The sequence below is a fragment of the Falco punctatus genome, assembly GCF_963210335.1.
Source record: "Falco punctatus genome assembly, chromosome: 11".
In the NCBI taxonomy this organism is placed as follows: Eukaryota; Metazoa; Chordata; class Aves; order Falconiformes; family Falconidae; genus Falco; species Falco punctatus.
The window spans coordinates 20730362-20756525 of NC_137591.1; the positions used below are offsets into that span (position 1 = coordinate 20730362).

Here is a 26164-nt window from a genome sequence, read left to right on the forward strand (position 1 = left end):
TAAACCACAGAGCCTAAATATTACCAAGAAAAAATAGCTGATACATTATTTTTGATTAATGAATTACTGATGAAGTCTGTGCTGCTAAACCCCAAAATCTAAGCAACATCACCCTCCCTCCCTCTGTAAATACATTCTTGGAAGACAGCTGACATTGTTATCTCCCTGACTGTTAAAATTAATAAAGCTAATGACAAAAGAAGTCAATGACAGCAAATAGCAGACTTGGGTGAAAAAGCATTACATAAGGGAATTGGTCTGCAAAAGTTCAGGCACAGTAGATGATCAATCCAATGCTGCAGGAAGTAACTAGATAAGAAAGTTTGGGGATTAAGAAAAAAACACTGAAAACAATTCTTTGTTAAGACATTTTCTGCATAACGTGTATGCTGCCTAGTACTGGTGATCAAAGTACTTTATATATATAATCATCTGCACTGACAAACAGTCCAGGGAAACGGACAAGTTATACACAATTCATTTGCATTGCATTCCTTCTGATTGCAATTATTCTATATGTTCTTTCGCTCTCCCACCTGTAGGTGGCCACCATAAGCTATACTTATCAAATAACTCATTAGCAGGGTTTTCAATACTGTCATATCGAGATAATTAGCAATTTATTTAAATAACCAATTTCTGTGGAAATAATTGCCATGGAATGCCCTGAACCTACTTTTTATAAACTATAATAAAAGTGTTAAGATAATCCCTGACATTTGCAAATGCCATTAGTTCACCTTTCCTTTTGATAGTGCTATGGCATTATGTTTAAACAATTACCCGATAACGTGGCAGTTTAATGAAACAGTGTAGCAGGCACATCCTTCAAAATGGCCAAAGAATGCATTTACATGCAAAAGAAAACCCCATGAATAGACATGTTTTAGAGAGAAAGACTATCCAAGCTGTTAGGAGGTCTCCAAATGGGGGACACGATATTCAGCGTGCTAAAAAATACAGGAAGTGCCCAAAGAGCAAGTTCAAGATGGACCTTGCCATGGCTTTAATTCCGCAAAGTGCAACACATCTCAGGATCCAGAGAAGACTCTCTTCACTGCTCCCTATCTATTTTGCAGCCTGGTCAGTCCTTCAGTCCATTATTACTCACACATTAATAGCCATTTGACAAATTCACTAATAATAATGTGCTATTTACTTGGGCTCTGGCTATTTCTAGCCAAAACTTTTAATTATTCATTTACCAAATGGAGCATTCAAAGGAATATTCACTTTATGAGGTGTCCCTACAAGAGTTAGCCTACATCTTCAAAGTAATGGCTACCTTATGTTTTATTTTATGGATAATTTGTGAAGGGTGACATGCCAGCACTGCCAAATCAATGGCAAAGGTTCTGCTGACTATGACTACAGTGAAGTCAGGCCTTTACCCAAACACTTTAGAATGAAAGTAATGATTCTGCAGATGTGAAACAATTTCTATCTCACTCTGCCATCACTGGCTCTTGAAACCCTATCAACTGATTGCATTCTACCAATATTTGTTAGCATATTGTGACTACCTATGCCAAGGCTTGTGTTAATATTTTCTCTGATACTTATTTCCCCTTCCTTTTTATTTCAAAGCTTACTTCTCCTTTGAATCTATTTGGGATACCTATGGGCTTGAGTCCAACCCATGACTGGGAAAAAAGTACTAATAATTTTGCTTTATGTTTCCTTTGAAAAAAAAAAAATTGTACCCAAATAGAAAAAAAAAAAAAAGTGGAACTTTGACAAGCACAGAGAAAAATCAGTGTCCTTTTTAGGATTTATTTTGACCATTTATGAATTGATACTAATGATTATTTATGCCGTTTCAACTGCAAGTTCATAAACTCACCAGAGTTCTCATTCAATAAATGTTTAGCAGTCATCAGAGACTTCTCTCAATTAAAAAGGTTAGAATCCGAGAGGGTGAAAATATTAAATTTTTCTTATCTGTAAATATTATTTATCCAGGAAGACCTGGGGGGATTTTCACTCATATCGAACTTCAGTAGGAAAAATCAAGAGGACAGATACAAATTGTTTTGCAATTGCTGCAAGAGCTGGTTAAACATTTTCTAATAAAGCCATTCTCTCCCTGAAAACTACAGATCCACTAAAAATTGCTACTTCTGGTGATCTGCATGAAAGTTAGCAAAACATCTTCTGTTGCAGTTTATCAGATGTTCATTACTTAATTTCATTCATTCTTTCTATTTTGGTTTGACTTGAAGCTGGAAATTGTTTTGCACAGTGCTCTTTGTCTCACAGGTGCTCTTTAGTTGGCTTGGTATGCCCTTTCTTTTTCCTGACTGCTTTGCTAACCCTCCCCCATCATGACTTAAGAGTCTGAGTCACCTGGTTTGGTGCCACACTGCTGAGCACAGCGTGCAGCTGAAGGAGGTCCTGCACCTTTTGCACTGCACTCCCCCGCTGGGCCAGGACAAAACTTGCCTTTTACTGAGACATTGGTAGTGCTAATAAACCAATACAAATAATGATAAAAGAATAATAATAAAATAATAAAAGTAGTGGTAACAACTGGGGTATGCACCCAATGTAACACAAGCAAAAAGACATGTGAATTAGACCAGCATAAAAGCCAAGGGGACAGCCCATCTAAGAAATATTGCCCACAGTTACCAGACTAGACCACTGCAGCCATCACAGGGGGACAAATGAATTCCTGCCAAATTCTGCCCAGCAATCCTTCCCCCTCAAAAGATGTGAATGCTTCACTTTAACACACGGTAGGTCTCACTGCCCATTTATTTCAGTGCAGAGACAAATGTGTTTAACTCAAAATCTAGTAGAAGTGTTTGTGGCTATTTACCGAGAAGCTTACAGGTTTGTTCAAAGGCAGCCTTGTCTCTGTCAGCCTCAGAGGCACCACTACCTTTGAGTGGGTTTTAACCTCCTTAATAACAACAGCTACCATGGCCAACATGACCCTGATGCCAGAAAGCAGGACGTGTATGTGAGTCTACATGTCTGTGCCTGTACTTCAGTGCATACATAATTCTAATCACACAAAGGCAATTTTAGTATATCTAAGGATACACTGGAAGAGTGGTGACTGGCTGCTGAGCAGAACGCTGAGGCTCCTACAGTGTATTTAAAAATTAAGAACATTAATGACAAATGCAGTACAACAACTTTTCAGGTTATTTAAAAAATCTGAAGCATACTATGAACTGTTTAATAAACATTCGTCTAAGAAGTTCATTACAGAAAGGGAAGCTCGGTTTATCAAAGCACAGCAAACTAAAGAAACCAGATCTAGAAAGCTCAGATGAAGTATTTACTTCTCCATTTACATAACTCAGGATCACTCTTATCCTCTTTTGAGGTTTCTTTATTTTATTTTGTCTGACTCTATTTTATCTATCTCATCCAGTTGCTACTATCTAGCATGGATATATTAAAAATATTATGGTTCAAACACAAAATTTTTGTGAAACAAATGTCTCAATTTCAGCAGAAAACACTGTGTTTGCCTGTGCAAGTGTGTGGTGTGTGTCTACACACACATCTACCATATTATTATTACATATCCATATAATCTGTGTGAGTATATATATACACGCACACTCAGTAGATATATTTCCATATTCGCATATACATAAAACAGTGGATGACACGTCCCCTGATAAAACCTGTTATTTCAACACTTCAAGTGAAAAGTGTTAAAATAAATGGCTCATCACATACAATGTGTTAAAATAAATGTTTATTTCAACACTATGTGTATCATAGCCATTTATTTCAACACTTCCCATTTCTCAAGACTCACACAACCAAGAGTAGGAGAACTGATAGCTATATCTAAGGTAGTTGAAGCACACAGCCCTACTTGCCATAGGATGAGTAGGAAGCTATTTGACACTTCTTTTTCTCCCAGCAATAAATGGAAACTACCTACCTGGCATGTTCGTGGGGATCTGGATATGTCTGTAAGCTGGTGGGCTGTATAATCATTTGGAAAGAAGAAGGGCCATGCCAGAGTCTGTTGAGATATTTGGAAAGCAAGCTGCTGCTACCGGGGTAGGGTTGGGAAAAGAAAAGTATGGGAGCTTTTGACAATTTCACTTTGCAATTTTGCAGTTTGACACAAAGGGATCTGGGAAGACAGAGACTCGTGTGAACAAGAGCATAAACTAGAGCTGTTCATACTGAAGGCTGGAAGGGATGTGATTTTTGCAGGACCAGTTATAATCTGTGATCAAATTATGAGTTAGGAGAGAACAGCTGTGTTCTTGCTCTATCCTCCTGAAAATAGTTTTCTTGGAGGATTCCTCAGCTTCCAAGACTTGCCGTATTTATTTTAATACAGAACCTGAAGGATCTTAGGAGCAAAAGTTTTCCAACTTCAGGTGATCTCTGAAGTACAAATACAGTCATTGAGAGCTTCATGTTGGTGCATTTAGATTAGTGTCAGCATCTGAACTTGCTCCTACAAGCTAAGGTTGGACATTACATTATATGTCAGCGTTAAAGTAGCATCAGTTTCTTTCCCTGCCTTATTTTGCGAGGAAAGCACATTAAGGTCCCATTCTCTGGTAGTTCCCAGTGGAGCTGGAGGGCACTATCCTTTCTAGACTGGTCTATAAGGGACAGAGGCAGGATGAGGATGAAGAAATTTAAATAATGTATAAAATATGCACAAAACCTCCACAAACTTTGAGTTCCCTCTAAGCAATATTTACCACCAACTTGCCTGCGATGTTTTCTTACAGCTTTCCTCCTTTGAAAAACTCTCAAAGCATGATTAGAGATCGCCTAGGTCCTAGCAAGACAGTGTGGCCTTAAGAAGATAAACACTTGGTAGGGGGTTCTCTTTTCTTTTTCTTGTACTTTTCTTCCCTGAAATTGCAGATCTGTGTGCTGGTTTGGACAGAGCACAAATCCACAAATTAAACTAATGAAACTTTTGCAAAGACTTTGCAAACAGCACACCCTGTCAGAAGACTGTTTTGCACCCAGACAATGAAAAATTGAGACCACAGTTTCATCAACCCACAAATAAATTCACTGCCTCAAGCCAAGCCACTGCACAGTGCCAGTCGCCCAAATTCAAACATCTCTCTTCCTGTAAAGTTATCTTTCCCCCGTGTCACCTTTGGCAGATAAAACACTATAATCATTTTGTAGCAGAACAGTGTACAATGCAATGGAGGTTCTCAAGAAAAAAAAATATGTTTTCACCCTTTCACTTTCTTCAGATGTGATTAGTTCCAGAAAGAGGAGGTATCATCACTCCTTTGAAGGCACTATAGGTTATAAGATTGGTCCTCAGAAGTTGGCAACATGTAATAAAAGTGCTTTATTCCTAAACATCAATCAGTTTCAAGAATGGCAGTTGCTCACAGAATGGTAATAATGAAAATATTCGGCTATTAACTGCCGTAGACACTAAAACACTGTATGACAGACATGCAGTGCTCATTACACAAGAACACTTTCTTATAATTACGGTTTTATAACTAGGTACCATAAGTTTCTAAATGTTTAGTTTCTTACACTTTGGTATTTTTATAATGAAATTTACATAACAATACTTAGTTTTCCATGAAGGAAAAGCTTCCCCCACAACAGAAAGTTGATACCTTGACTTTAGCTGAGACCCTGGCTGTGGATGGATTTTAAACAAAGGCTTTTTCTTCTGTTCTTTCTTTTTAATAACCTTCGCAATTGCAGGAAGTTCCATTCCATTTCTTCAGCTGAGAATGTACAGCAAGCTGAAGATTTAATGCCTTAATGGAAAGCAAAATACTAGCATGTCCATGCTGTGTAAACTATTTGTGGCATAAAGGAAGCACAAACCTTATTCGCAGAGGCCTTTACTAGCCTTGGATATATTATCAAGGGTTGGCAATTAAAACATGGCTATATCAGTCCTGCTTGTGACGAGCAATACAACTCAATGCTGATTTCAAGACAAAATTATACACATGTAACATAACATTGTTTTCTGCATTAATAAAAAATAACAGCATTAATAGGCCTAAATACTCATTTGTCTGATGTATTCAAAGCAACATAAGGGGATGTGAGGGAATTTAGTACAATGCTCTGTCAGGTCATTTTAATTGTTATCCAATGAGGGCAGCTCAGAGGGTAAGAGACTTAACTTACATACTTACTCATCCCCTCGGCTTCCACTGAAGAAACGTGGCAGCAACACAACTCCTAAACTGCATTCACTGGTCTTCAGTGATTGAAATAAAGGTCAATTAACAGAAAGCCAGGGGCCCAAAAAGAGTATGTTGATTTTAAAATACTGATCAGAATACACACACTGCTGCTGCTGCTAAACACACACCAGCAACACCTGGCACTTACGCAATGGCTCTAGGAGAAGATAACCAAATGCTATACAAAGGTTTAGTATCTTTATCTAAAAGAAGAGAAAGGGTGCAACAGGAGGCCTGGAAGTCTGTGTGTGAAGAAGCAGTCCCACCTGAGCAGAAAAAACAGCAGTCAGCCCTCCTGGTCACACATCTCTCATCCCTTGTCCCAGGATGTCATATTGCCTTTTTCTCGAAAACTGTTGGTAATTTAAAGTGTACCTTTTCAGAAGTATGCTTTCTAAATCAACTCAAGCAGTCTCCTCTTAGAAGTAAATTACATACTAATGTCCTGGGCACCTTATTCTGTGTATTTTCATGGATCAAATTTTATGCCCATTCAAACCACAGCCTCAAGCATGGGAATATCACTGCTCACAGAAGCATACAGGACTGTTGTTGACTGTTGCTGTCACCCATAAAGGAATTATGTTCTTCCTTCCTGTTTTTCTTTAATCTAAAATAACACAAATCTGAAAGAACTGATTCACTCTGGGGGTAGAATCTTCGGGCAAAACTGGGTTGATTCCCTGTTCTTCTTGGTCACACAGAATTACTAGGAATTCTGAAAGTTATTTTAAGCAATCAATGTACATATGAAAATAAAGAGATCCCATTTGCATGAGCTATCGCTGACATAATACTGTGTATGGAAAGCTCAAAAAGGAAGACTCACAAAGGCATGAATGTTCCATGTGAAACTCTAACACATCTGTTCAGCACTGAAAAGCCAGCATTTAAGTCCAAAGCACTAGAGAGCAGAGACAAGTGCATTTTTGGAATCAAAACAAATGCTGGTAATTTAAGAAAATACTATGAAGCACACAAAGACTGTACAATGCCATATGTTGCACAATGCATCTGGTAATCAACTTAGTGTATATGCCAAATTTACTAGAAGCCCAAATAGGCTTAAGTTCTTTATTCAGAAATTCAAAAAGTAAAATAAACATGGTGCACTTACGATGAGAAAAAAAGTTATTTTTTCTTTTTACCTACAGAACACAAAATTAATCTCCTACATTATGAATACATATCGAAGCTTCACTTTTGATCAACAGCCTTCACAGACTCACAGTTTTAGGACATGGTGTGTTCTACAGTATAAAAGATGTGATTTTAAAGTTACTTTACACTCGGTTTTTACCTCTGTCTTAAAGGTTTGAAGTCATGAAGGTTTTATGCTGTCATTTGTGATTCTATACACCATACATTACTGAAGATGTCATCAAACAGATGCACAACAACCTTGCATGTATTGCGGTCCTAAATCAAATACGAATCCAGAGCTAGAATATTAAAAATACAGTAGAAATTCCTAATTCAAGTAGACAGTATCACCTATAAAGACAAAATAAATGGTGTAGGATAATAGTTTTCAGAGTTGGGTTACAGTGTCAATACAGAGACTCGAGCTGTGTTAACTCACCAAGCTTGATCTTGCTTGCCAGAGCATGCTTGTCAATATTTAGCTCCCAGGGAGCATGTCACGAGTCTTTACAAAAACTAGCTTAAATACAAAATACTATAGCAGCTGCTGTGATCCTTTTTCTAACACTGAGATTAAATTGCTGAAATTTGTTTTGAGCTTTTTAAACCAGAAGATGTGTGCCATATACCTACTGTAACAAGAATATGAGAAAGAGCATTAAGGGATTGCAATGCTGTTATTAGGGCTTATTAAAATACAGAAAAACACCAGATGCCTTACATTAACTGATTGGAAGATATTTTAATGTCAAGCATACAAATATCGCTTTCTCCTATGATATCAGATTAGAAAATGGACTGGGCTAAAATAAGATACATCTGTGTGTGTTTTTTTTTTTTTTGAAAAAAATCTAACCTGCACCAGAAAAAATTGAACTATTTACTTCCCTAACCACTGGAACTTCATCACAAAATGTAGGCACACACTATCTCAGACCTTTGACACAGGTACCTAGATTAGGAATATACTGACCTCAAATTTCTGATGCAGTCAATGGAGCAAGAAAGGAACCCCACCTCTGAGAACATCCATCTCCTTACAGTGATGAGACAGAAGCTTAACAGTCTCCTAGTGTAAGCGCCTGAAGTTCAGCAGGATAACTCTTAGCTGTACATGCTTAGCACATCTGCTCACAGCTGCCCGTGAGATCCCCGACAGTGAATGCATATCACCAACTGTATCTTAACAAGTCCTTGGCCTATTTGGGGACAGTCCAGAAGGGCTCTCAGACACAGAGGTGTCCTGGTGGTAACAGCAGCTCGGGAAAGCAACACAGGTACCGTAAGCAGAAGAGAGCACCACTACTACCTGCCTTCTCTGCCCAGCAAACCTTCCGCTCAGTGAGTCTTACTTATAAAGAACAGAGAGAAATAGCAAAGGACATTAGAGACAGCCCTGGAAGAAGCACAAATTTGGAAAAGAGATTGTAAGAGTGACAATTTTCCTTTATTTTTGAAACCCTTTTATGACCCCACACTATCTGACTTTAATAGTAAGCTGGGGGTGTTCTCAGAAATAGAGAGCCTAAAAGAAAAGAAAAATAGACATCGGAAACAAATTTGTGTGCCAGCCCCATGAAGGAGGGAATTTCTTCCTAAAATTCCCCTCAACAAGGTGGAGCAAGACTTGGGGTGACTTCCCTGCCTCTGGTAGTGTTTACCTCCTCTCTGGATACCTGTCAAGAACTGATATTTTAACGTGTTTTTATGAACAACAAAGATGCAAGCAACCTTTCCATTATTTAAATAAACCAGATTGTACCATATAGCAGGCTTTTCCAAAATATTTCTTAGGGAAAGTAAATTGCCACCAGATCCTCCCTAAATGTCTGAATTCTTCAAATCCCACCTTCAATAACTTCTGAAGAAGCTTCTCAATTTGTAAGAAAAAGCAACCGATTCTTAAAAGCCTTGTCTGGCAATACTTTCTTCACAAATGCTCCTGATGCACTGAATTTATCAGGGCCTAGAATTAGATTTCTCTGAGTACTCCCTATTAAAATCTAAGCAGCTCTTGAGTAGGCATATCTCCAAAAATCGGTGAAAATGCTGCCAAAGCCAGTGTATTCAATAGGCAGGCAGCTGACATGGCATTAACAGTATAAGCACAGCAATAACTGACAGGGAGCAAGATAAGCTCAGCCCAACCAAAATGTGGACTGGAGTAATCATACATTCTTTTGAAAACCAACAGGTCACCCAACAGGGCCATGAAACATATGTAAATGGCCAAACACAACCATAACACAGTTAAGCATGTCTTCATCGGCATGCCTGCTTGCAAAAAACCTCACCGCCTTCTCCTCATTTCGAGCTACCTGTAACAATGTTCTTCACAGCATCAGCATTACCTCAGCGCTGAGTCAGGTGTGGCAGCATACATTCTATGGACAGATCTCATGTCATTAAAAACACCCTCTCTATGTATCTGCCACAGCTGTGCAATGGATTTCTCATTCTGAAACAGTGGGACACCGTGCTCAACAGTTCTCACTCAGCTTTCGCTTAACCCAAATAATGGTGGCTCAGTCCCTGACCATGAGCTCCTTTTAGATTTAGAAAGGACTTAGTAAAGACTATTATACAGTGAATGTTAATAGGGAAGACATTTGCAATTACCGGGCAAGGGAGAAACTACAAATTGATCACGAATTGGAAAATCAAATTACTACAGCAGGTTTCCTAAAAGATTTTGTAGGATACGTTTGTATCTCCTGTGTGTGAGGAGGTTATCTGTACAGCTCATTCTATGCAATGGTGTGCTTGCATGAAAAGGCACATTAAAATGCAGATCCCTTAGCTGACTACTATATATTAGATGCATTCTTTTGAAAGGTAAAAAAAATGTTCTTATGGTTGTGAAATACTTTCATAAATGCTTCTGGCAATAACTCATCAGGGATGAGTGAAATACAAACCCAGGATCTACCCAGTTAAACAAATCTGCTCTATTTTGTGTTCTGTATTTTATGTGTGAAGATGGCAATAGGATTTATTCATCATTCAAGTAGGATACTAAAAAATACAGAATGTTAGCAGGATTTAGGTAAATAAAGATCTATTTACTATGGTGAGTTCATCATAAATCATAGTTAACCAGTGAAAGAACTTTCAAAAGCTACTCCTACATGGAAGCAGGACAGCAGCAATAACTGCCTAAGCATGTCCTTTTGGTGCTGCTGGATGTAAAGCGATGTCCTGGATTTAATGTTGTTCCAAGGATATTTATTTTTTTTTAACCACCCATATCTGATTGTCAAAATATCCTGCAACTGGATTATGGTCAGCAAACACAGTTTCATGTAACTCCGAAACCTTCTCTTCAAGCCACTTTATGACCCATTTCTAAAACACATCAACCCAGTGTTTTGCAGGTAGGGAGAACAGTGGGAGTGCCAACATCCTCACAGGGATGCCTAAGCCATTGAAACTACTGAAGCCACCGAACCAGGTGGAGGAGCTAGCACACAATAGAGAAGCTGGGGTTTATTTTCAGCAGTGGTAGTATCCCCAGACTGATGGCAGAACCCAATAGTCAGTTGGCCTATGCTGCAAGCACAGCTGTCCCACAGAGAGGAGGAAGAACAGGAGGAGGCTCCATGGTAACAAATTTTAAAAAGAACTCTTTTTTCTATTTATGTTAACTCATATTTTGATGTTAAATGTATTGCATTCCCCCCCCCCCCCCCCCCAAATGTAAAAATGTGTTTTTTCTTCAAGTAAGATGAGAATATGTCTTCCACTGAATACAGATGGACTCTACAAACAGCATATGCCATTTGGTGACTACAGCAAATCAATACGCAAAGTAAGATATGGGAAAAAAAGAACATGCTTAAGACACACCAGGTCAGTACTGAGGGGTTTTAACCTCTACTGATACAATTATTAATCAGAATTGTTTGCAAACTCTGGCAGATTCTTGGGCTTTTTGAGGGAACTACAATTAGAACGTCTGCTCTGTAAGTGACAGGTCCAGTTTATAGTTTCCACAGAAGATGGCTGCCTCATTGATCACTCTCAAGTACCACCTGTATTACAAACCCTGCTGTTGCTTTGGGTATGGAATAACAATCCAGCAGAAAAGATAATTATGGGCCATGCACCATCAACAGCAGGGAGCTTGTAACATCAACATGCATTCACATGGATCTGGACCCTATTCCTTTATTAGGTCTTTCCTCTGCCTCATGTATTGAAGCTCCCTAAACTCTCATAATCTGTATTCAAGTTGAATCCATCACACATGTACACTGCAACAAAGCTTTGCAGACCTCCAGGCCAACTTGAACACTACCACCTGAAATTATCTTCTTTGTGCTCCAGCCCATGACCCATGATGCTTAACCACTTAGAATTACTGCTTCTGTACAAAATGTACTTCTGCATTGCCTGCAACACTGAGAGCAGAAAGCTAGGTCCCTCTAACTTGCACAATTGTTGGAGACTGGTTGGCAAGCCAGAGTGACACTTCTAACCAGTCACTGACCAGCCACTTGGATATCATAAGGCACACAGTTCTCACAGTTTATACAAACTTTTGCAGTCAGTAGTAGCCTTTCAATTGTATGAAAGGCTGAGGAGTTATACTGCATGCCATCACAGTCTCTAGTCCTTGTTCAAGTTGCACTTGGAAGTCAGAAGACATTTTGACTTCATTTTTATTATCTGGGGAGAAAGGTGAGCAAGATCAGACTTAGAGCTGTTGAGACTTAACGGAAAACAAACCTAGCAGTAGACTTCACCAGGGCTTTTCTTAATTTTTATTATTTTAATTAGCATCTATTTGAAATTCTTGATAGTATTTTAATTCCTGTGTTAGAACCAACTGAAAAGTACTTAAATGCCAAGTATTCTTCAAATAAGTAATTCATAGGATACTTTAAGCAGTTATATTTAAATGACCTCCAAAATGAATTGTAGTAAGTTTTTTTATGCTAGAAATACATCAGTTTTCAACAAGTTAATCTCCAAAAGACATGACACAAAAATATTCTGATACAATTATTTTTTTTGAGCATTTGCTTAAAATTGGAAGAGGCAATCATAAGAGAAAGAGACACCTTCTCCCCTAGATCTGACAGAAATGAAGACAATCAACTTGTGCTGGCAAAGACAACACCAATGCATTCATTCTTGCTGATATTACTAGAAGGAGAAATTTTCTGTTCCTGACTGACATCTCTTCATGAGGTCAGTTTGCATGTGGTACATTCACCTCTACCCATTACTGTTACCAAGTTCAAATACAAGCCACTGCTCCACCAGCCTGCTTTAAAATGCTTTGACATCTCTTTTACTTTCTCTATTCATTTTTAGTCTTTGTTAATCAGAAGTTGCTAACTGCAAGAGCACTCCTTACTTAATCACATTAATCCATACCATTATATAAACGGATTTCCCATTTCATCTACCTATCATTCATCAATACCAAGATTAAAACCACATATTCTTTCACCCATGCTCGGGCAAGCTAGGCCACAGTCATTCTCTATTATTTTTACCATATTATGTCTGAGTAGAATTTATGGTTTTAACTGAATCACTCTCTGACATTCACCTTTGGTAGCCATCAGTAAGACTCCATAGCTTAACAGTTATCTGTTTATTAAAAAACCCTTCTCATCTGGGAAATGAATTCTTTCAACTGGACATATTCCACATGAGCTTTGATGTGAACAGTAAATCCAGAGTGTTCAACAACAGTACTTTAATCTATTTAAAGGCTATTAAACCAGGAGAATATAGTTGACTGCATTTCTAAACCCCTGTACAGACCAGCAACAGTTAACGATAATTTGATGGTTTTCTAGGAGTTTGGAACAAATACTTGGCTTTTAGTCTGAGAGCAATGCTGGACATTTCTGTCTGATGCTTGGGGGATTCAGCCAACTAACAGATACATTTGGTGAAGAATCTCATTCTAGTCATGCCCTCCTTTCCTAATTTCCCTTTTCACTGTTTTGTCGTCTTTGCCTGTTCCTCAGGGAACCGAGTGATTGATAGCCTAATCCAATGACTGTATTACAGCTGCCTCAACTTGGACTCTTTTCCTTATCATTAGCAGTTAGCCTATGGTTAAATTCACAGCTCACTGCTTGGTACAGCCCCTGAGATTTAAGGGTCTGGCCTTTAGAAAATATTTAACATAAAATTGAAATCTTGACATACTGAGAATTCAGTTCTCTGCAAGGCTTCTTTAATTAATCCAATGTACTGTACCATTGTTCTATATGAGGCTGTGACATGGTGAACTGTTACTGAAGCTCACAGAGATGTGTAATTCTAAATTAAACACTCACTTATGTGTACCTACACTGCATTTGTTTCCCAAGTACATATGCATGAATGTGCAAATTTAAATTCAATCCATAACAATAATAAAACACAAACCAATTACGCTTCGAGAGCAAAGACTTTTCATTCGTTTCAAGCCTGGAATGAGCTTTTTTACAAAGTAAGAGAAAACACAGCTTTGTTCAAATGCTATGTGTAAAGACTCATGCTTCATTCTTTTTCCATGACTCATTTAATCTTTAGGTGAATGAAATCAATTATGATCATTTTTAATCACCTACAAATGGCACCTCTACTAAAAGTGTAAAGTGTTTTCTTTGTGGGAAAGAAATTGGCTAAAAAATATTAAAACTGGACAAAAATATGCTTAGTTCTCTGACCTTATCTGGAGAATAATACTTATTTTTAAATAGCTATGGGAAGGATGTAGACCTTGATCTATGCTGTAAACCTTTGCCCTACTTCCAGTCAGTCGATGAGCTGCAAGCTTCTATGAAAATGGCAGCTGAGTCCCAGATGAAAAATTATGCATCTCATAAACTGCTATTCTGCTGAAATGTCAAGCTATGGCAGGGCTGTACCTCAAACTCAGCACTTGGCATTTTCCTTCTGTCTGCTTTGTTGCCATGAAGCAAACATGAACAGTGAGGATTTGTGTAGGGCAGGTAGCAGGCAAGCTCCCTGTCAAAAATCTATTATTAGGGCTCTGATCTCTCCTGCACAGACCAGCGATGGCAGAACACTAAGAGAAATCAGACTGCTGCAAGGACACGATGGAAAACAGAGGACTCTTTGTGAATCCTGACATAATATATGCAAATAAGGGCTTTTAATGGCTGAGCTACATTTAACAGAAATAATAAAACAAAATTAAAATTGTGCTATGGCATATATTTGGTTTTTACTCCTACCCACACTGTTTTATAAATATACATTAATGTAAATAGTCTTTAACTCTTGGTAAATATTTATACTAAACAGAAGTGCTTATGCATCTATACATTTTGTTTTGTTTCCAGTGATGGGCAGCTTTCCTTCAATTCTATTGACCAAAATCCACACTGTGCAGTCACTGAGAGAACTGTGATTAGGAAACTGAATGATCTTGGTTTTCCTTTTTTTCTCCCCACTTTTCTTTTAATGATGTGTCACAAAATTAAAATTAAAAGGCAGTCCTTATTATTATACGTTCAACTTTTCCTCTTTCAATATAATTCGTACATTTCAGATGAAAATATATATCCCTATTAATAATGTCAATTATTCACATAATGTACACATTTTAATTGAATAACACCTGCAAAGCATTCTTTTAAAGGTCACAATTGCTTTTGGACAGTGTTTTTTTGTAAAAACAGACATCTCCACTAACTTACTTCAAAAGTAACTAAAATTAACTGCCTCTGCTGGTTTCCAACAATTATCCATTCCCATATTTAATGACTGAATCTGCTATCTAGGTATTTTCCTTCTGACATCGCTTGTGGTCAGTTATGAAATATAACATAAAACTTTCTGAACCTCTCTTGCTCTGGAAAACATACAAGCATATGTACTTGAACATGCTGTACAATATATTCATGCAAATAATGCCAAAATACTGCCGAACGTAATAACTGGACAAAGCAATAACAGCACATAGACATGAGGTGTTTGAACTACTGCTGTAAAATACTGCAGTATTTTTGCAACAAAGCATTAAAAGAATACATAGTGAGTGCACTATAGAGAGACTTGCTTTTAACCTAAGTTTTTTGCCAAGTCCAATGTATGGTTCTATAAATTTATCCCCTAAGGATCTGGCTTCCAGACAAAAACAAAGAAACAGATGACAAAGAACAAAAAACCATGGAAATTCAAACAGAAGCTCTGGTCTACTTTGCCTGGAATAGATATCCTATTGTGCTGCAATGTGATGTGTTTTATAAAACACATCTGGAATATGGAAGCTCATGAAAAAAACTTCCTTTTTAAAAAAATATTAAAATACATTTAAAGGACACAAATCTTGGGGAAGCACGTAGCTGCAGACAGTGTATTAATACTTCTCTGGGAAACCCGGCATCTTATTCTATTATCTATAAAATCCATATTTTTAAAATAATTTGTACTTCTACAGACTAAAACATCTTCTTCAGAGCCAGAGGTCATTATGCTTTGTGAGGATGCAAAAACAGCATTAGCTGGTTTTTAAGAAAAAAATACTCAGCATTGCACATGTATAGGAAGAAGGCAGGGTAAATTCTCATGTATTCTATATTCTCAAACCTGAAATATTGCTGGATCAATTCTAAAAGCTTCTTAATGGAAATCAAACTATGTCTCTAATCCTGCAAACACCTGTGACAGTTACACAGTTTGGGAAGCTACATCTTAATTTTAGTATTTTTGTTTTGTCATAAGGGCTTACTCAACCATATTTTGGAGGCTTCATTAGGACATTTCCACGTTTTGAGTTATGGGTAGCTCCTGAAACTTATAAAAAATGAAGACTGGGACCCTCTAAGCACAATGCCCTCTCATGTAACGAGGCCACAGAAATCTGCAGGGCTACCACAGCCTTGAGGCTCAGCTGAGGTTCCATGGTGCCAATTAGGAATGAATTTTCTTTAGAAAACAACAACTTGTCAAAATTAAATTTTTCCTGCAAATAATTTTTGGCACCAGGATAGAGGTAGAAGGTGAATTAAAAACAGAGAGATTTTACCACATGCCATAGTCGGAGGCTAAATTTGGAATCCAGGGGACCCAGCTGGGACCTAGGCTCACAACTGGGATTTAAACATGGCTCTCCTCAGTAAGGCTCGTGTGCCGGTCAGCAGGCTGTGCTAGTATGAGTGTGAGCCCTGTGAGAGCTGTTTCACTTTGTATTAATAATTCAATATTTGCAGGGAAGTAGAGAAGAGAGAATCTAATCCTACAGTCTAGTAGTCAAACATCCACCTGGGATACTGGGATCCTTTCCCTGTCAGAACGACCCAACAAACAGGAGGTTAGGAAGGAGGGAACAGCAATGCCTCTTACAGCTTAGCAATTTTCAGCTGAGCAAATTAGATCAAAACAGGAAGGTCACTGCCCGAGCACCGGCTGGGAAGAAAACACTGACTGTGCCAACTCAAAGCTAAATGGGGGTTTTAAAGTAATCTCATTAAGTCTCTCCTTCTTTGAAAGATTAAAAAAAAAAAAAAAAAAGTTTTAAAAAAACAGAGACATTAAGTCTGTTCTCAAAACATCTCAGGATCTGGCAATTATGTTGTTAAAGTTTTTTATTATTATTATTTTTATGTACGTTAGACAAAGAATAGGAAACTACCTGTCATTTACTAATTTAAAAGGAATTGAAAATTAATTCCCTTTTCAATGTCTCTATTTTCTGGAAAAATGAGGACAATCCTCCTGTATACACCTGCTTCCACACGAGGCAGATGAGGAGGGGAGAGGAGGTCAAGGGGAAGCTGTGTATGGAAAATGTTTCTTTAGTACGTGGCCATGTAGGAGCACATTTTTGATCAGCGGAGGTCAGGGAAGACTGTAAGTCAAAATGTCAGGCTGCTGCCAGGCCAGGGCATTAACATACCTTCATTATTTGCTCTCTGACGGAAACCTCCATCAAACTCCGAGGAGTGAGTTTACACTCACCTGGAGGAGGCAACCTGCATTGTATTAAGCAACGTGTGGACAAAGCGAATGGATAAAACACTGAAAATCAGCTGTCCTTTAAGAGCGACTTCCTTGCCATGCAATGCAGGCCGCAGAGCTGCCGGCCCCTTGCACCCGCAGCCCCCAGCTGCCCGGGCCGCCATGCAGCCCTCCTCCCCTCAGGCCCTGCCGCTGCGCCCCAGCCAGGCCTCAGCTTCCAGCAAAGCAGAGACAGGGTTGGCCCGCGGCCTTGCTTCGGGGTGTAAGGGCCGACCTTCGCCTCCTGCAGCGGCTGACCTCCGGCATCCCGCTGCCCTGCTCCTCTCAGGCCCGGCTGTCCCTCAGCTCTCAGGGGAGCGGATGAGGTGCAGGGTGCAGAGGACAGGGCACATTTCTCTACGTGACATCAAGGCAGAAGAAATGTGTGCCTGCTGCTGCCGGTGGGCACAGCAGCTTCGACTTTTCACTCTCTGAAGGAAAAGCACCCTTTCAGACAGAGCGACATGCTAGCAGGCAATGCTGCTGGAAGCAGGGAGAGTTTCCTGTGATTTATGTGTAAAAAGAACAGGAAAAAGCATAAGCCAGCCCAGACTGATCTAAAATCTAGCTTAATCCAGCACTCCAGAAATACTCCATTGCAAGTAATTCCTCACCAGCTGGGTGACGCTGAGGGTGACCAGCTTTGAGCCCAGCTACGCTTCAGACCTCCCCAGCAGACCTGGTGGAGGGGACCCTGTGCTGAGACCCCCCCCGGGGCCTGGGGCCAGCTCCCCCCCACCCAGGGTCATGCAGCACCGTGAGCACCGCACCCCGCGGGACCGGGACCCCTGCTGTACCTGCTGGACCCCCGCGCCCAACGAGCGTCACTTCTAGTCTAGAGAAGAACTAAAATCTGTGCCACTGGAAATAATCCAGAAAGCAAGATACAGCTTGGCAATGCACTGTTATCTGCTCTAGGCTTGTGCACTTGTGAACATCATAAACCAGCTGTGCTTTGGTAAAATACAGGGAAAATGGACCAGACTTACTGCTTCTGTAATAGTGCTCTCACTTGAAAAATGAATTCTCTCTTGAGAGGAATGATTTGAAAAAACAACAAAAATTGACTCTACCAGATAATAAAATAGAACAAGAAGTTTAAGCACATCAAACCAGAAAACTAATACTTTACACTATGAAGCAACTTTCTTGCCAGGACTACAGAGCACTGCCCAAGAAGCCTGTCGGCATATAAGTGGTGTTACTGCCATTTCACAGACAGAAGAAATAAAAGCATGGAAAGGTCAAGTGTCTGGCTGCAATCCACGTGTCTCAGCCCTGGCACGGCTGGGAACCGACCTCAGAAGTATGGCCACCCTGCCCCTTGCTCTGACAAGACAACACGCTCTCCCATTTTTTTTTTTCTTCTTGTAAGCATGCTAGCTCTCTTGATTTAAAATTGCTTTCCAGCTTTTGTAAATTTGTATACCACTATACCCTGATCGCTGAGCAGAAAGTATTGCAATATGTTGCAGAGCCTATTGACTTTATTGGCTCTGTGGCTTTCTTTTGCGCAGTGAGTTGTGGGATTGGGACCTAGTGCTGCCAATTATCACCAAGAAACCTTTATATATATATTTGTCTGCAACACTATGCTGTTTCAAGACATAATAAATTGAACACACTTCCAGTGGTTTTCATATTTTTAAAATAACTAGATTTACATCATAGACAATGGTGCATCCTAAAATGAAATTTTCTACCTCATGTAGATACATGTAAAACTTCAGGGAAAAAATTACATTTTTATACTTACACATATGCAGACATATATATATATATATATAAAATAAAATAAAATAAACAAAGAACTTTTCCTCAGCTCCCACTTATAACAGAATTATAAACCAGAGAAATGCCAGTACGTTTGCCCTCATAGCTGAGCATACAGGTGCCACTGCAATTTACACTACATACATGTTTCAAATTTGTGACTTAAGAGACACACTTTTTATAATGCAGTCATTTTATAGATTTTATTAGACAGACTTATGGTAGGAAGGAATATTCAGAAATTGCAACTTAAATGAGAAAATGTGAATGGTGTTACTTATATAAAATACTACTGCAATAGTTCTTTTATTAATTTTTAATGCACAGCACCCAGTGTGACCTCCTTTATTCTTTTCCTGTCAACATGGCAGGCTAGAGAAATTGAAATGAGCTGTAGCTGTTCTCTTCTTGTTCCCCTCTTCTTCCCATTTTGCATAATATAGAAATATAACATCTTATTGGACTGTCACTGTGAAATAATCATTATGCAACAGGCATAAGGATTTTTTCTGATTGTTATCATTTCCTTACTTTTCAATGTTCTCTAAAAAAATTCCATGTAGTTATCTAAGGCAGTAAGTCAATTTTCCACCAAATACATTCGTCTCAACTAAAGTTTGTTTAGAAGTTATCTTGTGCTACATTTCTTATGGTTCTCTAAGGGTAACACCAGTCGCATAAAATAAAGCATTTTTTGCCTGTCTGGTCTCCTCTCATTACGTTTTTGGGGTGAGGTAGGAGGCGGGTCTGATAAAATACTGTTTGACTCAATCAGGAGGATGCTATTACTTCTGTTATGTATATTTACTGCTACCTCTATCACCAAGGAGACTAATCTCCATACCAGTAAAGTCAAGAAGCTCTCAGTATTGTCTTTGCAGGGTCAAGTTCATGTTGTCACAGCAACAGAGTGCACAGGGTCAATAGATTAATATATTAGTGTGCACAGGCACTGAACTGGAGTGTAAAAGTTTTGCTGCTGGTTTTAAAATTAAACTGTGAAGCAGGACTTGGAAATATGGCCTACACAAGATATTCTTATATATCTCAAGGAATAGGCTACAAAAATACGCATATATTTGCCTAATACAGTCTATCATTTTGACTACAGTGGGAAGAGGAGGAAATAACCTCCTTGGAAGAGGTGTGCTCAGGGGGAAGGAGGAAGGAAGGCTGGAGTTCAGGCTATGAAACATACACTGCATTTGGATTGTTGATATTTCCCCCTGCGATGCCCTTTCATTAGCCTCTGTCTAACGCGGGGCCTGACAATTGTGACAGAATGAAAAATTTGAGGAAAAGCGAGGGTCACGAGAGATGAGATTTCCTTCCCTCTCCAGTGACCCCATCACAGTATTCTGATGCGGCGCTTTACTATTAAGGAAAGGGCAACCCAAGAGCCTTCACACTTAATCTGTTCCATCTGTCATGACTATTAGAAACACTGACCAGCAGTGAGCTTTAAGGACTCAGTGCGACTGCAGACATGATATTCTAGCCCACTACAAGGACCTCCTGATGTTTTGAAAGCCTCAAAGGAAGCACCATGCATCAAAAAGGGCAACACCTACCTGACATGCCACCATATGTGGTCCTCAGTCCTCTACCAACTGCCGGCCAAGGTGTGCTGTCTGCTTTCAGTCCCATCAGTCCTGACACAGTGTTGGTGGCTGTAACACCATCTGCACCACCTGTGAAATAAAAGGTCAGTCACTTTTTGTTAAATCATGTGTATAAGAACAGGAGAGGAAAAATGCAACAATAAAAAAATACCTGTGAAACTGTGAAATAACTAGAAATGCAAATAAACAGCTGAAAACAGGAAGCAACAAACTGTAAAGGGATGCACAGAAGGGTCCTTAAGACCAATCCTGGGCTGACAAATTTAACACTAGCTTCAAGGCAGGCTGCATCACTTGAAAGAGCTGCAAGGGCTATAAGACAGCACATGGGAAACATTGGGGCTGACAGGCAGATCTCTGCCCTTCAGCTGTGTGGGACAGAACCTGCTACAGTGGTCGTTCAACACCTGGAGGTACCCCAGCATTGGGTCAGCTTCTCCAAGCTTGTGAGGAGCCAGATGAAATGAAGCAACAGAGAAATTATGACCACGATTCTAAGTGATGGATGCATACACCTACTTGCAAACTTAATTTCCTGCCATGTTGTATTTTAAGTTATACGGAAATAAATAAATACACACACACACCTTCAAATGGTGTATTTCCATTTTCTCAGGACACACACATAATTTTAACTACTAAACATAGGAACAGGGGAATTTACAGTGCATAACAAACGCATAAATATGATAAAAATAGGAGTGTGCATAGAAACACACAAACATGATTTACTGTTAACAGTCTCATATACTTCTCTTCATATATCACTATATTCTAGAAGAACGGACAAAAATTGATCACCGTGTTTATTCTAAATACATCAAATGAACTATTTTCATATTAGTTTCTGTTGATATTTTTTATTATTCCAGCAACTCCCCTACGTTACCCCACTCTGTAAATTAGTAAATCTGCACAGCTTGTGCACTGGAGTCGGTTACCTTCCTGTGCAGCCATTGCAATATTCACAATATCAGTGACATTTGGGGTCAGCTTGGCAAAGAAAGGAATCTGAACAGCTTGTCTAACCCAGCGACAGATGTTCCGTACCAGTTCTGGATCCTGTTCAAATAGGTCAGATAAATATAAAACATAATTAAAAGTAATACGAACAAAAGGTATATCAAGGAAATAGAAAACTTTGCTATAATGGCTATATTGCGATTTTGTGATATTACACATCAGGACTGGACAACAACTCATTAGTTAATTTATTTCAGACACACCAAGTAGCTGCAAATCCATTACAGAAAGGTCAGTTCATGGAAAAAGAAAAATTTGCACTTTTTTTTTTTTCCCCCAAAAGACAAAGAGATCACAAAACGTTCCCTTCACAGACAGGGAAAAACATAATTTTGGATGACAGAGACTTTCTTTACCCATTTATTTTAAAAACAAGGATGAGTTGAGGTTGCAGGGCTATCAGAATGCAATTCAGCGTTTCTGAACTCTCTTCTGACTTCAAAGAGTAATTTGGGATGGCCATGGTGTAAATGAAAGATCAAAATCTTCTCTGTTAAAGCCAGAAATCGAAATCTTCAAGCCTTGGCTTCTACCGATTTCCAGGCATTTGCTTCCCTTATGGAATACGTCTCATGTAGACAGTAATCAACTATCATTTCTATTGAAAACAGCTCAGTGGAACTAACATTCTGCATCTGGCACATGCAGTGGTTATTGTTAAACATAATGCTCAGAGTATGGGTTACTGTTTTGTTCTGTTGGCTATTGATAATGTTCTTCAACAAATACCTTAAAATTTGCAATACTGGTGCACGTAAAACATTGTCCTGGTTTCAGCTAGGACAGAGTTAATTTTCTTCTTAGTAGTTGGTGCAGGCTGTGTTTGGATTTAGTATAAGGTGTTGATAACACACTGATGGTCTCAGTTGCTGCTGGGTGATGTTTACACTAAGTCAAGGACTTCTCAGTTTCTCAGGCCCTGCCAGCGAGAGGGCTGGAGGGGCACGGGAAGCTGGGAGGGGACACAGCCAGGACAGCTGACCCGAACTAGCCAAAGGGACATTCCATACCATAGAACATCACGCTGGGTATATACAGCTGGGGGAGCTGGCCAGGGCCTGCCCGACGGCTGCTGGGGTCTGGCTGGGCACCGGTCAGCAGGCAGTGAGCAGTTGTGTTGTGCATCACTTATATTTTGTATTTTACTCCTCTCTACTTCTCTCTCCTTCACATTACAATTGTTGTTATTATTATTGTAATAATATTATATTTTAATTATTAAATTGTTCTTATCTCGAGCCACAATTTTAGCTTTTTCCTGATTCCCCTCTCCATCCCTCTGGGGTGGGGGGAGTGAGCAAGTGGCTGCATGGGGCTCAGTTGCTGGCTGGGGTTAAACCATGCCAAACACAGTGCGTGATCTGGTTAAAAATTGAACGGTGCTTTTACAAGATTTAGTGCAAGTATAACCTGTGGGTAGGCTAATTGGTACTGCAGCAATTATTTACATTTACTAAATCTTTATCACTCTCTCAGATAATTAAGTCTGTCATATACGAATAATTTTCTCCCATTTGGATATTGTAAAAACTCAGAAAGCTGCATTGCTGTGTACTAACTGAAAATAGGATGAAGCTTAGTTTAAGCAACAACTAAATGAAGCTTAGTTTAAAACAATCCTATGGACACCAAGGTTGTCAGTCTAGTGAACGCACAGGAAATATCTCCTTGGTTTTTCCTTTTTACACCAATGGTTAAATACAAACAAAAAATGCCACAGGCTGTGTTCCTAGAAAGTACACAGTGCTTGACATGAATAGTAAAACCCTGAGACTTCGCTGTGCCATTCCAATAAAAATGGTGATCTCCCCGCCCATGCAGCTGCCATGAAATATGTATGAACGCTGCACTGGCAGTATGGAAGTAGTTGCATCTTTGACTTTCATTTCTGTTTTGAATTTCCTTGAGGCCCAACACAGAAATGAGAGACCTTCTAGAAGACATGAATTGTATATCCTTTATGTTAATTCTTCTCCTTAGAAATCCCTGTAATAATGTTCAGGATGTTGGCACCACATAACTCATTATACTGACTTCGTCATGCTTACAGTGCTGCCATAAAAATTCTTACTCCAACACACACTAAGGCTTTAAAAACATACAATTATCTTAATCCACATAGAATAATTTATTGGGAGATCTCTTTTATTCATACAGCCCCAATTGCTATCCTACCTAAGACAATTTAACTAGTTTGTCTTTCTTAATAAATAATAATTTTACCTTTTTTTTCCCCCCAAAGTAAGTAAAGACCTTCATTTTCCATCAGTTCTGCTTTTCCCATAACAAGATTAATTCAATGAATGCAATGGAAGGGTCTTCAATTTCCCAAGCTAGTAAACAGTTTAAATATCTGATTGTACAGCACATGTTTAGACAAAGCCCTTTTGAAAAGCTCACTTGTATCAATCTTGGAAAGCTGCCCATTTTCAGTACCCATAAAACCACAGGTAACTTAATAGGAAAATAAATTGAAAACTCAACTGAAGGAGGTGAAATCTTTGACTTCACTTAATATTAAAAGGAGGAAAACAGAAATGTTTAGTGAGGAAACATGTAAAAAATGAAAAAAGTTAGCACGGTGTTTTGCTGCATAGTGAGACAGTCACTGACAGGATCCAGGAAAGTGTTGAATTTTACACAAAAAATTAGAATTTCCATTCAATTTGACATTTTTGGATTGAAACAATTATTTCTAAAGCTGATTTTTTTCCTGTAATCTTTTAACTAATCCATTTGGTCATTAAATAAGTATCATAATGCCGCATACCTTAAAAAAAATTTGCTGTTTACCCTTATGCCACCCCCAAAACACACATGACAGAGCTTGATGCTTCCCTTTTTAGTGTGTCCTACAGTGTAGCTGTACTGGAGCATCCAGCTGATCCACCTCCCTCCTCCTCCCTCTGCTCTGCCTCCTCCTGGTGCAGCAGCCAACACCAGGGAGCCAGCTGAGCCTGTCCTCTCTCTCCTTGCTGTAGCCACATCGCAAGTGTCCAGTGGCCACAGCCACCAATTGCCTGAGATTTCCTGCTGCCAGAGGGATTTCCATGCCATGAAGTTACTGCATGAGAATACCAGAGCTTTCATGCTCTACAGACAACTAACATATTCTCAAAGAGGGATAATATCCCCGCCTGTTTTTATCTGTCATATCATTTTCTTCTTTAGATTTTTAAGTTATTCACTCATTTATAAAATACATGATTTCCTAATATATCTGCACAGAGAACATAGAAAAATGCATCATGAGACATCAGGTGGTTGAAAACAGAAGATATTAATGTCACTGGACAGCTAATTTTCATATGAAATGAATGAACTACAGTTATAGAATCCAGGGTAAGTTTACTGGATGGTGTACTGTCTCTCCATAGAAGTTTACCTTTGCACTGAGAACAATTTGCAGAGGTCACACAAGATCACTACTTTCAAGAAAGATTTGAGTGATTAGTAATCGAGAACTCACTCCTGAGTGTAATCACTGACTAAAGAAATTATGCCAATTTGAAATGCAGTTCAAAACTCAAGATTTCTGAGACTATTAATTTATTATACTCAGCAAAGTTTTAAACTCAAGTGCAAATGTAACTAGGTGAGCAGCCTTATAGCAAAAACTGGCTTTAAAGAGGCTATGGACAGGCTTCATTTTGCCTAATTCATTTTGCTGATTCAGGGTCTCCCATCTACTTGGATTTCTGAAAGACTGACCCCAATTTACAAATTGCATTTACTAATTCTTAGCAGAGATCAGATTTATAAAACATTCAAAAATGAGCACATAACTTGTAAAAGAATGACTCTTGAGGCCCATAAATCACATTACAAAAAATACCTGTCACTGCTAATACAACATAAATATATTTTTTTAACCAAATCCAACTTCATGAAAGTGCCTGCAGCTTTTATCATTGATAACGTGGTTGATAGAATATTTTCTAAATGGCTTGATATGTAAAATGTTATTAGCTGTAAAAACAGCTGGGCATTTACATTTGCAAAACCAACAACATGAACTAACTAAAATATTATTCTGCTTAATGCAGTACAGGATTTTAACGCCTTTGGATCAAAGTCTACCATGCTGCTATAAATTATCTTCTTCAATCACACATAACTAGGTTTGTTGGTTCTCTCATTAATGATGATACAGTGTGATTGTTACAGAATGTGTAGCATAATTTTGCTCTGTGTGTCAATCCAGAAGAATGAACAAATGTTTCAATGGACTGTAACATCCATTGGTAGCACACTTCATTTATCTGCTGTATTTTATTTTTTTTTAAACAAACACCATCTAAATAAAAGCATGGTGAAATTATCATCAACTAAAACATAATATTGATTCATGCACTATACCTACAGGAATCTGTTGGTAATGTAATACCATATAAAGCCTCTTTTGGTATGAGATGTACATCAGCGTGTCTTCTGTCTTCCTGTTCT

General features: G+C 38.8%; 1 protein-coding gene across 1 annotated transcript in view; it reads right to left on the reverse strand.

Moving 5' to 3' along the window:
- Positions 1 to 26164, reverse strand: part of DPYD (dihydropyrimidine dehydrogenase) — a 367920-nt gene that overhangs the window by 78086 nt on the left and 263670 nt on the right. Inside the window, exons 17-18 of the mRNA XM_080407063.1 lie at positions 21637 to 21757; positions 20645 to 20764 (exon numbers count right to left, since the gene is read on the reverse strand). Of these exons, the coding sequence (XP_080263189.1) occupies positions 20645 to 20764; positions 21637 to 21757 (241 nt within the window). The remainder of the gene's footprint in view (positions 1 to 20644; positions 20765 to 21636; positions 21758 to 26164) is intronic.